General features: G+C 35.1%; 2 protein-coding genes across 3 annotated transcripts; both read right to left on the bottom strand.

Annotated features, from left to right (window-relative positions):
- Positions 1-784: 784 nt before the first annotated feature.
- Positions 785-5,314, bottom strand: LOC111308971 (outer envelope pore protein 37, chloroplastic-like). Of its 2 annotated transcripts, XM_022907696.2 has the most exons (7): positions 5,098-5,314; positions 3,091-3,849; positions 2,449-2,538; positions 1,802-1,972; positions 1,450-1,544; positions 1,164-1,284; positions 785-1,038 (listed from the first exon to the last, which is right to left on the bottom strand). In XM_022907696.2, exons 2-7 carry the CDS (start codon positions 3,517-3,519, stop codon positions 904-906), a joined length of 1,041 nt encoding a protein of 346 aa, XP_022763431.2. In that variant the 5' UTR covers positions 3,520-3,849; positions 5,098-5,314; the 3' UTR covers positions 785-903. The 2 variants fall into 2 exon arrangements, with proteins under 2 accessions (XP_022763431.2, XP_022763440.2); XM_022907705.2 differs by lacking the exons at positions 1,802-1,972; positions 5,098-5,314 and having other exon boundaries at positions 3,091-3,802.
- A 4,272-nt stretch (positions 5,315-9,586) lies between these two features.
- On the bottom strand, positions 9,587-13,851 carry LOC111308962 (uncharacterized). Its single transcript, XM_022907687.2, has 8 exons — positions 13,230-13,851; positions 12,049-12,193; positions 11,784-11,952; positions 11,054-11,324; positions 10,614-10,879; positions 10,319-10,534; positions 10,093-10,195; positions 9,587-9,978 (listed from the first exon to the last, which is right to left on the bottom strand). The coding sequence occupies exons 1-8, from the start codon at positions 13,378-13,380 to the stop codon at positions 9,917-9,919; spliced, it is 1,383 nt and encodes a 460-aa protein (XP_022763422.1). The 5' UTR covers positions 13,381-13,851; the 3' UTR covers positions 9,587-9,916.
- Between the last annotated feature and the right edge of the window lie 30 nt (positions 13,852-13,881).

Below are 13,881 nucleotides of genomic sequence, written 5' to 3'. Positions count from 1 at the left end.
TCTATTAACAAATCACATGATCATTGGTTGTGTTTTATCAATTTGGAGCTGCATTAAGATTCACTTTGACCGGCACAATAATATAATTTTGTACTCTTTCGATTAGCTGCTTGCTATCATGCAATGCAAAGGCAAATGATTTTGGAACATAACAGATCCTCACGACAGTTTTTATCATTGCAATTTACAGACTAATGTTAGTGAATTGTACTTTTACTGTTAAGGTTACAGCAGGAAAAACACGTGATCTTGAAACTATTTAATATTTATGCATTTATTCTGTAAGTGCAAATCAGCTTAATAATTTGTTAAAACCAATTAAACCACCTTTTGCGTGTTAGATGCTGAAACAGCAAGCTGATGGCCGGCGGCCGAAATAGAAAAGCGATGGAACCAGCAAAGTGGTGTTGCTTTCTGTTGCCGTTGCTGAATTGGTTTTTTCGTTACTCTTTTGTCAAGTATTAAAGAATTTTAGATACTCGATTCAACAATTTCACAACTGACGTGGTTTGAAGCAGAAACCAGCCATTTGACAACTTTTCCTTCCTCATAAAATCAAAGGAGGCAATGATTGAATTCCTAAGAACAAGAGGAGATTTTAATTCGACTCTTCAAGTAAGAAGTTCATGTATTTACCATCAAGTCAAATACACATTCCATCAATTCCAATGAGCGATTTCATCTCACTTCATGGCTACTCCTCAGCCTTCCAAATTCATTATGTCCCCAGAGGCAAGAGGGACATCGACCAATTCATAGTAAAACAAATTGTTTTAAGAATAACTTTATCAACCAACTGATGTCATTTTATAGCGATTAGCATCGGTTACAAAGTGTTCTAAACTAAGCCATTATAAAGAGGGAATGTATGTGAAACAAGAAACGGCTGTCCCGTGCATGGGACTACAATATATCCCACCTCTTTTTAACACGGAACATTAACATTGATGACTTAATGTCATCCTGTGGTACCTGGAGCATGAACTGGACCTTCATCTTCATTGGGGCTGTCTTTGCCTTTCCGTTTTCATCTCCAACCTGAAACGAGGATGTTAAGAGTTACCAAGCCATGCAAACACCAAACTCTTCGATATGAGAATCTCAAGCAAACAATGTGTGCCTTGCCTTCAAGGACAACAAAGTTAAGCAAATAGAAAACTTACCCATAGAGAAGCCCAGCCAAGACGAACCTCTGAATCATAGCCAGCTTTGAATTTGTAGTCTTTGTCGTATGTGTGCTTGAACACAGCACTCCAATAGTTTGAATCAAAATTGTACCAGTAGCTGCAGATAAATACAAAAACTATTCATAAAAAACATTTCAACAAAAATAGATATTGTAGGAAAAAGAACTCTCTATACCTCATGTACTAAATATGTTCCCATATATATCTCAAGCAAAACAAAAGAATCGGCATGTTCCATGACACAAAAACAGGGAGTTCTAACCTCAATTTATCAGATGGACTGAAACGCCGCTTGAATGCAACTGATAAGGCATTTGATGGCAGTGAAACGCTAGGAATAAATGACATTGCCCCATCCTGCAATTTGAAACCATCAAAATCATCAGGATGCACTCTAAAAGCTGGAAATTTTGCACATCCATAATGTTTCCAACCTGCATTTTCCTTTGAAGAAGGTGATAAGTCACCTAGTAAAATTTTGAACTCCTAGCCATCTAGGTGATTCAACAAGAAATATACCAGGGGATCTCCCATAGAAACCAAAGTACCCAATCAATCAATGACTAAATAAACAAAACACGAGCAGACAGTTAGGACACTAAGGAAAAAACCACCTTATATGAGTATCTTAGTTTCAGTTCTTCATCCATGTAATGAGCAGAACAAACCCCATCCCAAATTGGACTTTTAAGAATTCCATTTATTGAAAATGTTCTTGGAACTTCTTCCTCTTCTCTCTCCTCTAATGTAACTTCACCCATGGGGAATCTAATTGTTGCTTTAGGCTGCAGAAACGGGAAAGTAACAGAGGTAATTACAGTGAAAAAAGGCTATGACCATGTTTAAATATAATAAAGTGGAAATAAGCACAGTGGAGGGCTGATAATGCATAAGCATAAAAATGCAAGAGCACTACCATTAATCAAGTGTTGAAGTGATGCAAAAGGGGGCATGGTATTGGTTGACTAATGCATACAGAGAATAACAACAATATGATGCCACATACATTCTGCAATTCAGAACCAAAAAACCAGGCTGAAAGTGAATTACCAAATGCTTTTTCAAATTTATTAATGCTCTGATAAATATCCAGAAGGACTAAATAGATAATTAGCAGAAAAAATAAAAGTAGAGAAAAACAGCTTAAAGTGCTACCATGCTATCAAGTATCACCTGGGAACAGTCAGGTCCCTAAATGTCCTGAACTTGATGCTAAGTGATTGAATTTCACTAGTAAGATACTAGGATAAATAGTACTCACCAAACCAACATATGGAACAGGTGATGACACTTCGACAGCATAGCTGGTATCAGCGGAGTTTGCAATCATTGCCACCTCACCTTGTTGTGCCTGAGAAAAATATATGAGATATTAAAGGGACAACATATGTGGCTTGAAGGAAATATTCATTGAGCACTCAAACAACACTTGTGATAGTTTTGGCTTCAGAAGCAATAATAGATTTCCGATTCCCAAAAGTATCTGATTTCAAGAATAAGAGGTTTTTAAGACAAAGGATGTTCAAAAAAAGTCTTCAAGACTCAAGTAACAAGACCAACTTGACCATTATAAAGCAGAGTCCTGTGAAAACCAATCATCAATTTCATGAACACTTGCATCTCAAATGCTCATCACCAAAAACAGAACCCGATTCCCAGTGTTCTCTTTTGTAACATAAGAAGAGAAATTGCACTTCCTTTGAAAATCTGCATCGTAATTACTGTCACCAAACAATATAATCAACTCTCAAATCTCCCATGTACAGCACTTAATGGGTAAATAAGGAGGGTCACATAATAGTCCCAATTCCCATGCTTTCAAGTTTATATATTTTCATTAACATTAGCAACCGAAGCACTACCACTAAGCAGAAAAGATGTCTTTAAAGGAAAAAAGGTAAACCTTGACATCATGGGTAGCTTTAAAATGCAGCATAGGACCCACATCGAAGGAGCTCTTGATGAGGGCATTTTGTTCTTCAGGATCGTAGTGGATGGACAAGTGCTTTGAAGTTAAAGCCAATTGGGGCTCCGAGATCTCGCGTTTGCTTTTGTTGAGGAAGGAGAATTTGAGCTTGGCAAGGTTGTCAAACAGCTTACACGACACCCTGTGAAAGAATATGCGGCTTTCACTGTCAAACTCTGAAGTCACACTGAGGGAGGGTCTTTTGGATATCAAAGACAGAAACTGGTTAGGCTTGGTGGGTGTTGGAGATGGTGGTGGTTGTTCTAATGGCAGCGGAGGCGGCGGTGACGGCGACGGCAAATATGGTGGTGACAGTGAGATTGGTTGGATTAGGTAATTGGGGCTTTGAGGAGATGGTTCCATCATCGCAAATTTTGGTTTGGTTGGTCCGTAATTCAAGCGGTATCTTGTATTGAAAGGCTTAAAACTCTGGCCTTTGCTTATGTGATCCGAGGCTTATTCTTGAAAGCTATGCTTTTGCTTTTGTTTGAGATACAGAGAGAGTGACTGCTTTTGGATTGCTGTGGGCCCGTTATTATAAGGCCGAAATTTTGATGAAAAAATTTTTGGAAATTTCTGAATTTTGATTCCCAATTTTCCCAAACACAAATGGCCCTCTTCCCAACTCGTTGAGAAACGAAATTTTGAGCTACTTGTTGCTTGCGATGGTAGGTTAGCAGCTAATATACGTGTACTCTGCGGAAAACAAAGTCAACGTGACTTTGTTAGTATAATATTTAATGCAATAATTAATAGTTAATGTCATTGAAAAGTATTTTTTTAATATAATAATCTTAAAGAGTAGTTCAAAAACATTTGTTAGTAAAATTTATTTGAATAACAATAGAATTCCTCCATAATAGATCCCTAAAAACACATTTGGTAAGTAAAATGTTAAAATCAAGATCAAGCAGGAAAAGAAGTTAAACCCTACAAATATATAAAAGGATAATCTATTATTGACGAAAAACTTCTGTAAAGTGACTCATTATCGACGATTTTTTGTCGAAAATTGTGGACAAAGGATTTTGTCATTTCCGAAAGAATTTCGGAAGGTAAATTAGAAGTTACAGATTTTACTGGTGAAACTTGAAACGATACCTTAAAAATGCAGGATTTTAGTGTTAGATGAAGCTGATATTTTTTGGATGTGTTCCAATGGATTTATAATTATATTAGCATGCATGAGTCCAAGATGATCAAGATATAAAAAAAAAATTAAAGCAAAAATTATGCATTGACTCGGCCCCCGCAGTCCATTGTGCATCAGATTACCACAGAATGTTGGAAGACAAGTTTCGGTATTGAAAGAGTTACCATTGCTCTTAGTCATCATATATTCATACATAGGCCTCTCCTTCCTTGAAGATTGAGGACAAAACCCTAACTTTCCAACCCCAGAAAAAATTTAAAACGGAAGAAGGAAAAACCAAGAAAATACCTTGACGGAAACGGTAGCGAAGGTAGAATGCCTATGAACACCTAAAAATTGGAAAATAAAAAATTTTCAAAGACGATAAATCCGTCGTCAATTTATATATATATATATATATATATATATTATAAACGAATATTTCAGAAAAAAAATTTAAATCCATCGCTGCTTGTCAGATTTGTAGTGGAAAAGTAGCTAGACCTTTTTTTTTATATGGGGATCATAACCCAATCATAATGAACTTGAAGAGATCCAAAGATATACTGAATGAACGAAGTTTCTGCTAGCTGGAAGATGACATTCACAAAACAGATCAAGGGAAGTTATATATATATATATATATATATTTACATATATTTGTTTCCTCCCTCTATCTGCAGTATGAAATTAAGTTCTTAATTTTATAACAGCAAAACATGAGTAAATGCAAAAAGCACCTGAAACAGGTGAAGAAAAGGGGGAACAGAAGGTGAAATTTATACAGGCAATAAGAGAAACTTCACAGTTACCATGATTTTGCAGCAGACTACTTTCCCAAGCTTAATCATTTTCTTCTTTCTTCATCAAAACAAAACATACAAAAGAAGCATACAAGAGTGATATTGATTCGGCTCATCACCTTGAAGCTTCTGATCATGGATATTACTGAGAAGAAGACGAGCCGAACCAATATCACGCCATGTCTACTCCTCCAGGAATATATTATATATATATTTGCTCGATTCCATGACATGAACTCCGCCGGCTTCCCCCTATTTATATTAGGATTAATGGAGGGTTTTTAAGTCCCTTCACTGTTGATGGCTCCTTCAAACCAAGGAGCAAAGATAATTAGGAAACAATAAGCATATGGAACATTTATCATGATTAAGATTCATGAATAGTGGAGGTCTTTTCTTTCCCTTTTTAGTCTTCTAGGCACGTGTATTTGTACGAGAATAGTATGCGTAGCCATTGATGTCGTAAAAATGCACATGTCGTGGCGTACTGGTCATTGAGCCAATCACCAACAGGAAAAAGCATGGGCCAGTGATGATTAAATGATTATCTGCAATTTTGAAATATAATACCAATGTCGGTATTTATTTTTAATTGATAGCAAATTATCTTCTTCTAGTTTGCACATATGGTTGATTCTCAAAGTTGGAAAGTTGATTGGACAATTAGAATTTATAAAAGCTGAAGGTCCCCCCCACTTTTGTTGCTTTCAATTTGGTTCAAATATTAATTGGAAGCCATTAACAGAAAAGACACATAAAGTTGAGGATAGGATTAATTTGTTATGATTTTATGAACAGCTTCTTGTCTAGGAAAAACTACATTCCCCTCTTTCTAGGTTCGGTCTCGACCGCTTCGAGGATATATAGGTTAGTTATTACAAATTTTTCTACAGCTGTGTTTAATCTAAACAACACATATCTTGATAGAATTTCATGTGCTTGGTTTTTTATGAAAGAAGCAATATGAAAATATTAAAAAATTTATAAACTATAAGATTTAAATTTAAAATTTTTTAAACAATAATTTTTTAAAAATAATTATATAAATTAATTGAATTAAATTTTAAATTTGATTTTTTTTATAAGAGATTATTAATAATCAAATCTATGAGATACCTGAAATTTACACCTTGCAATTTTAAAGGGGAGGAAATCTTAGCCACAGAATCTTTCCCTTAAAATACAAGAAACACCGGCTTATCCCAGCTTTTGAAATTCAAAAGGTTCCTCTTTCTCTAACTAGTTTGGCTTTTCCTAATTGAGCAAGGAGTCCAATGAAAGAACAATGCCAATGCCAATGTGATTATACGAGAGGTTCGTCGTAAAAGGAGGAGCGCATTAATCTAATAAACAAATAATTTTTTTTCCGGTCATGTCTTAGATTATGGAAAGATATGAGGAATAAGAGGAAGGACTTGATCATGTGGTTTTTGAAGCACGTGTTAGCATATTAATTATTCTCGTTACTCTTGTATTGACAGATAAGCAACATATGGGCAGGCCAAGCTTCAACCATTAAAACATAGAAAATAGGATAAAATTCGCATAAAGTTTTTTATATGAAGTTTATGAAATTTTTTATTAAAAATAAATAAATTTTAATAAAAATTTTAAATTAATATAAAAATTATTAAAAATATTAGTTATTATTTAAATTTAATTGATATTTATTTAATTATAAAAATTTTATAAATAATTTTATTAAAAATATCTATTTAATATTAAATTTTTTAAAATTTTATATATTTGATATATATAATAAAATTTTTATTTATTCATATCGAATAATAAATTTCATCAACTTTATTTATGAAACTTCACATAAAATTTTTTCTCGAAAACATGAAGAAGAAGAAGACGAAGAAGAAGGAGGAGCCAAATGGCAAAAAGGAATAAAATTTTGATGCCTCAGTTCTCCGTACAAAAGTCAACAGGGAAAGTTGATGCAGAGATCCGCCACCGATCTGTCATTGTCATTAGTGTGTTTCTAAATGTACGTACAATTTGAACAGCAAAGATTTGGCTTTCATTTGTTGGTAACGGTGGATTTAAAACGTAGGTTGGAATTAGGAAGGCAAAAACATCCGAATTTATCGGGGTTTCATCCGACTTGATAATTTAAGGTCGGTTTTTTTTTTTATTTTGAAAATTGGGTATCGATTCGGGTCGGGATCGGGTAAGGTAAAAATTTTTCGGAATTGGGTTGGAGTCGGGTTTTAGGCAAACCCGATCCGACCCGACTCGAAATATATAAAAAATTATTTTTTTAATTTTATATTTAATTATATATATTTTTATATATATTTAATTTTATATTTATATTTAAAATAATATTTTATTAATTTCGAGTTTGGTCGGATCAGATTTAATTTTATATAATGTCGGGTCGGATTCGAGTATTAAAAATAAAAAAATTATCGGATCGAGTACGATTTCGAGTATTGCATATTTAAAATCGGGTCAAGTTCGAGACGAGCAAAAACCCATCCCGTCCCGACCCGTTGCCATCACTAGTTGGAATAAGATTCAATGATAGAACAAGTTTGTCCTTGTTAAATTGTTATAGTAATTAGTTTAGTTAGGTAAATAGTTAGGCAAATAGTTAGGTAAAATTCACCATCGATCTCACTTCGTGCAGTGGTGGGTTGTATAGTACTAATTGATATAAATAAGTTGATGTAAAAGAAAAAAAAAAGAAGAAAATGAATGACAAGTGGTCCCTTTTATTCACTAAGTTTCTATTTTGGCTTGTTTGATACATAGTTCATACCATATATATTCATATTCTAGACCATGGTTAACATCTATCTATATATGTTACATGAGTTCCGGGGAGGGTACATGTCGTAAATACATTAAGTTTTTGATAATTTTTATATTAATTAATTTTGAGAATCAAATATCATTTTTTATATGAAGGGTGAAATATTTTTATTTATTATATTTACTTTCGAATTATTATATGTATGTCTTCATTTATAAAATATTGTTTAATTAATTTAATAAATAATAATTAAAAACGCTATGAAAATGAAAATTTAATTAACTAAATTGGATAATTTTAAGTATCTTTTGCAGGCTTGTAGCCCACTTATCGTAGGCAGCCGGCCTATATTTGAAAAGAGACCTCCCGTAGCCCATTTAGCAAACGCCGCCCGATATGACCAGCAGCCATTGAGTTGAACCCATTTTTAGAACCATTAAATTAAAGGACAATGTTCGGTTTGATCCAGTCAAAATGGGTTAGCATATCGACACCTACAATTTATTTTCTTTATTATTATCATTTTTGGGTTAGACAATTAGATTCCTTTGATGTATCTGCTTTTCTTTTGATGTATTACCGTTGAACTATTCAAGTTCTAGATGAGATCTTTGCTGCATTTCCTAAATTTGTGTTGAATTATACCCACTTTCATTTTTCCCTTTTTGTTGTATTATATTTCAGTTTTCTTCTTGTCTGTTCCCCGTGGAATTATTGCTCTGACGCTGTCAGTTACTGAATTTCTTCCTTTTTATTATCATTCTAAATTTCATTTTTAAACGTATTACTATTATTTATTTCTATCGCAAATGTGAAGTGGGTTTCTTCAATTCCACTCTTCATTCCATTCATATCCTGTATTCTGGATCAACCGACGTGAGTTCTGGTTTACTGTTGTTAAACCCCGTTTCAAATTTACTGTCCTGCTTTGGTTATTTAGAGAAGATTTATCATGATACTTGTATTCTCTGCTTAATTCATCTGCATACTGAAAATGGAACTATGAATGCGTAATACATATATATATACACACACACACGCGTATGAATAAGAAAGAGGTTAAATGTTGCAATTTGGTATTGTAAAGTTTGCAGGAAATGGAAGGTGTTGACCTCGGATAACATTATCTGATCTAAAAAAAATGGATATTTCCTCCATTCTAAAATATTTCCTCTTTGGCTATCAGAACTCACGTCAAGGTCAAGGGTATTTGGGTTCAAGGAGACAGAAGGAAAGGGTGAAAGATCATGCTCGAAGTTCCAAACTAGAGTTGAGGGTCCAAGAATCTATGAACCCTGTCGAGGGATTCTTGACAAAATCCTTTCTTTTTTTCTTTGGGGACTTTGGAAGCTGCTTCTGCAGATGCCAAATGTTGTAGGATGCTATGAACATCATCAAGGTCAAGGTCGAGGGCGTCGTTGGAAAAATATTTCTTTATGTATATCTATCTGTTTATTGCGAGTAACAATATGGAAAACAAATTAGTATTGCAAAAATAATACCTATATTATAACAAGAGTTTAAAATCATTTTTTAATATTTTCAGTCTGAAATAATAGATGTAAAAAGGTATGTTTATTTGTTCATTTTGATCAACAACCAATCATCTAACACATTAAACGGATCAACCGTCCGCCAATAATGACTCGAAGAACTAATAATTTCGGTATCAGAGGAGATAAAAAGGGCACAATTTTTCATTGCAGACGCATTATTATGGTGACAGATCCTATAGAGCAGCATAAAATTGGTGCAATTTCACTAAAAGAGGAAAATGTAAAACAAATTATATAATACTATCAGAATTTAAAAAGATGGATATTTGCTTTCCTACTTTTAACAGATGAAAAAGATTAATCTACTGACAGCCCAAAACAATCATGAAAACTCCACTGATCTATAGCCCACATCTTCTTTAATTACTGGGCACACCACTATTTTCTTATACATTGTAAGTAACCTGTGCTATAAAATCAAAATGCTGCCAACAGTATAAGGAATGAGTTACGTTTATGTTTTCAACCTGCCAAGAATCCTATGTGGTCTCTATAGGCCTAACATCACTCAATCATTTAGTGGCTCTGCCTCAGTGTCCCTTTCCTTCATTGCTGTCCAATTTTCTATCTCTGAAAGAAAAACCACCAAAAAGTTGAGAACAGAAAAACCTGACATGCGTAGAATCAAGAATTGCAACTAATATTGACTGAAAGAGCAAAACTGTGATATAAGGTTGCACATACTTGGCTTGTCTGAAATTGCCATCAGCCGTCTTTGCAAGATAGATGCCACGAAGAGGAAAATTGAGCACATACCAAACATAACAGGGATGGGAAATGCATCAACCTTGGGAGGCAAAACCAATATTAGCTAGTTAGTAACAAAGTTAAAGCCTTAAGGGTCTGCCAGCATATATGCATCTATAGCGCATGATCAAATGAATTTATTATAGAAAAGCCTATAACATACATTGTACAGCACAACGCAGACAAATATATTGAGAGGAATGCGGAAAAAATTCATAATAGTGCTTCTAGCCTCCTCCGGGATGTATTGGGATCTCATTTTCATAATGGACGGCCAGAATATCCCTACACAAGCCTCAAAAGTACAGAAGCCAAGAAGCTGGAGGCAACCTGCAAATGAGATGCTTCCACCTTTCACTTTAGAAGGTGCTACCGAGAACTGTTGCAAATTCATCCATTTAGGAATCACTTAAAAGAATAAACCACAGAGAGAGAGAGAGAGAGATATTGGGACATACATTGGTTATAATGGGAAGCAGGAGAGAGGCAGAGGAAATCACAAAAACAATCTGCATGTAACTTTCTACCCTGAGTGTTGTGCGAGCCATCAATCGAGATGCAAGGGAGCTTCCCAACATTGAAGCCAACATGAAAGTGGCAAAAATAAAACCATGAGGGATCTCCTCGTCATTGGGGCTCAAAGAAGGAGTCCAAAGGAACACAAACGTGTACATTGAACCTTCAAACAGAGACTGGATGGCACCCAGCAAAGCAATTTTTTCATCTGAAGTGCACAGAAGATTAGACTAAGGAGGTGAACAAAAAGGAAACAAAGGAAAGCATCAATGCATGATAGAGGATGACTGACAACAAGTAACAAGGCATCGAGAAACAGTACTGGCCTGCACCATGTCAACCTGATAAATGCATTGAGTTTAAAGTAAATATTGAACTCTACCAGAAGCTATGGCTACAGCAGCACCCCTGAACTGGGTAAGCAGATCCTTATTGTCTGAGGGGTCTCCAAAATTTTCAGTCCATGATGATAAAATAATGGCCATCCCAATAGCAAGAAAGCATGCAGCAGCGTCAAAAGGAGCCACTGGTCCAAGAGAAAACGAATCAACCAGTAGGTTCCCAAACAACCCAGACAAAATGGCAACAAGACCATTGCCAAGAAATATTGCCTTTGAAAATGTCAGTGACAACCATTGTTGCTCAAAGCCCCTCTGCAAAGATTAGAAGCAGAAACAGAATTGTCAGCACACGATTAAATTTTAAAGAGATATCAACATCAATTGCAACAGACAAAGTTCATAGAAGAGAGTGGCTAAGAAGAGCTAGATGATCATGGCTTACCATCTTTGAAAAGAATGGTGAAGAATTCATGAAACAAAGTTAGCATATACCTATGCATTATGTGAAATTTGACAGATGTAAATAAAATATATTGACTGAATTTTTTTTCAAAATAGGGCAGGGTGGGAAAGAACCTGAAAGTGAGCAACATACAGCATCTAGAATACTAAAAATAAGAGTAATGGGCACAGAAGCAAACACATCAATAATGTAAATTGTATTGTCTGAAATTCATTAAGATTAAAGGGCACAGAAGCAAACACATCAATAATGTAAATTGTATTGTCTGATATTCATTAAGATTAAAGGGCACAGAAGCAATGCCTCACCTTATTATGTTCAGCAACAAGCCATGACTCAAATGCTGAAAAGAGAAGAGAGGTGGCTATACCTCCCAAAACACGACCTATCATCAAAACTTTGTATTCAGGAGAATGCTTGGTGATGCAGCTAAGTATGTAAGTTATGCAGTAAGTAACACATGCCCTTCTCCGGCCCCTGAATTAAAGACATGAAGGTATTTTTGTATTAAGACAAGATATTTCATCCATAAAGTACAAAAAGATCACAACAGAAGCCAAAGTAAAAACTTACTGTTTGTCAGCTAGAGATCCAACAATTGTCCCAAACAACATTGAGGATCCAAAGCCAGCAATAAAAAGCTGTCCAATCTCCCCTTTTCCAAAGCCATATGTACTGTAAAGATAGTAAACATATGGACCCTGCAGCCAGTCTCCAGCTATTGACAAATAAACAACCATTTATCAAAACAGTAAGATAGACATATGCCCAATAACCACAATATAAGAAGGTCAACTTTCACAATTACCAGAACAGATATCTACAGTTAAAGATCATACCTCCAAAACTAATTAGAGTCAGAAGGCAACTATATAGGAAAATTTTCATTTAAAAAAAAGATCTCGAGCCATAAGTAGTAATATGTTTATGATGCATTTCAATAAGATCATGAATTACATGAATCAAGCAACATTGTTATTAACAACTTGTATCAAGAGCTAGATTAACCACAAATTTTGATACGATAAGTTAAACTCGTGACCAGTGACATTTCAGACTGTTAATCCCAGAGAGTCACTTAGAAAGTACCATCCCTCCGATTGCCAAGAAACTTAAAGAAGTTAATGCAACATTGTTTTGCTTTCAGCTAGTTTTACTAGATAAGGAAAAACATCTTAACTGGGGCTGGCCAAGCAGTGGTACTAAACGCAGCAAGAAATGGACATCTACTCTAGGCTTCAACAACAAAGGACAACTTGATCCTCAAAGTTTAGATTGTTTCTTTACACAAACCATCATCAACCAGACAGAACCATAAAACAAAGCAATAGCAACCTATCTCCAACCCACAAAAAAACCCAGATTCAATGCCTAAACCATAAAAAAGAAGAGGACCGAAAATCCAAGTATCACTTATTGGAAGTCATTTTCTTATGCTCTTTCTTTTAACAAATTAAAACAAATGCATGTATACCGTTTTCCATTCTCTTTTTTTGATGAGCCCGTTTTCCAAACAGTAAGCACTTTTCAAAGTAGCAACTAATAACAAAAACATTATCAACCAAAAAAAAAGCAAATCACAAAAGCACCCTAATCAAACTTTAGAAACGCAAATGAAGGGAATGGGTATCTGGATTCGCAAATAGAATCACCAGCACTAGATCAGATCCATGTTTATGTAGAACAAAAGTGAGATCTAAAGGATAGAAATGGAAATCAGATCTGAGTAAATAAAAATGAGGGGGGTTAGTTACCCATCATGAGAGAGTAAACAACAAGGTAATTGTTCTTGAAGGAATTGAAAGCAGGGGAGGTGTTGATTCGATCCTTGCTGGTCTTGCTTAGCTCTAATGCTGCCACCACCGCTCCCAATGCCCCGAAAACTACGAAGTAAAACAGCTCCATTGCTGCAACCCACTACTCACACCCACCCAAATTCTTGTTCGTGAAAGAGACGCAGAGATTTATATATTGCTGTGAAGCCAAAGCCAATGTGTCCTCTCAAGCTTTGATGGAGATTGGTTTATTTTCTGCACCTGCGTTTCAGTCCATTTCTTAGAAATGTGATTTTAATAGTTGTACCTTTGATTTACTCTAGAAAAGAAGTGGTTTGATTTCAAGATGAACAATGGGTAATAGCGTCGAGGGTATGGGAGAACTGGTGGGACGAGTAACGGAAGATGAAAACCAAGGGATGCGTTTATACAATTGGGTCATTTTATGTGAAATTTTATTTTGATTCGACACGTGGCGGGATTCGGGATCTGGGTCGTCCGATTCGAGCACTACTAAGGCGGAGGTGTCGGTGGTTCAGATGGCGAAGAGAAGGCATCATTTTTCCTTATATTACTAAAAAGTAAAAAGGGGTAATAGTCTATTTGACCCTGAATTATTGTGTTTTTTAAT

Source organism: Durio zibethinus, chromosome 9 (genome assembly GCF_047325235.1).
Source record: "Durio zibethinus cultivar Kanyao isolate XHJ-2024 chromosome 9, ASM4732523v1, whole genome shotgun sequence".
NCBI classification, from domain to species: domain Eukaryota; kingdom Viridiplantae; phylum Streptophyta; class Magnoliopsida; order Malvales; family Malvaceae; genus Durio; species Durio zibethinus.
Note: the sequence above shows the minus strand (reverse complement) of the source record. Positions and strands in the feature narration are given on the sequence as shown.

Excerpts from the sequence above, each read along its gene's own strand:
- LOC111308962 (XM_022907687.2), bottom strand. The coding sequence starts at position 13,380 with ATGGAGCTGTTTTACTTCGTAGTTTTCGGGGCATTGGGAGCGGTGGTG. Across the intron at positions 10,880-11,053 it reads TGCTGTAGCCATAGCTTCTG|ATGAAAAAATTGCTTTGCTG; the intron begins GTAGAGTTCAAT and ends TGTGCACTTCAG. Across the intron at positions 10,196-10,318 it reads TCTGCGTTGTGCTGTACAAT|GTTGATGCATTTCCCATCCC; the intron begins GTATGTTATAGG and ends TTGCCTCCCAAG.
- LOC111308971 (XM_022907696.2), bottom strand. The coding sequence starts at position 3,519 with ATGATGGAACCATCTCCTCAAAGCCCCAATTACCTAATCCAACCAATC. Across the intron at positions 1,285-1,449 it reads AGTCCATCTGATAAATTGAG|CTACTGGTACAATTTTGATT; the intron begins GTTAGAACTCCC and ends ATTTATCTGCAG. Across the intron at positions 1,039-1,163 it reads TTGGCTGGGCTTCTCTATGG|GTTGGAGATGAAAACGGAAA; the intron begins GTAAGTTTTCTA and ends TCCTCGTTTCAG.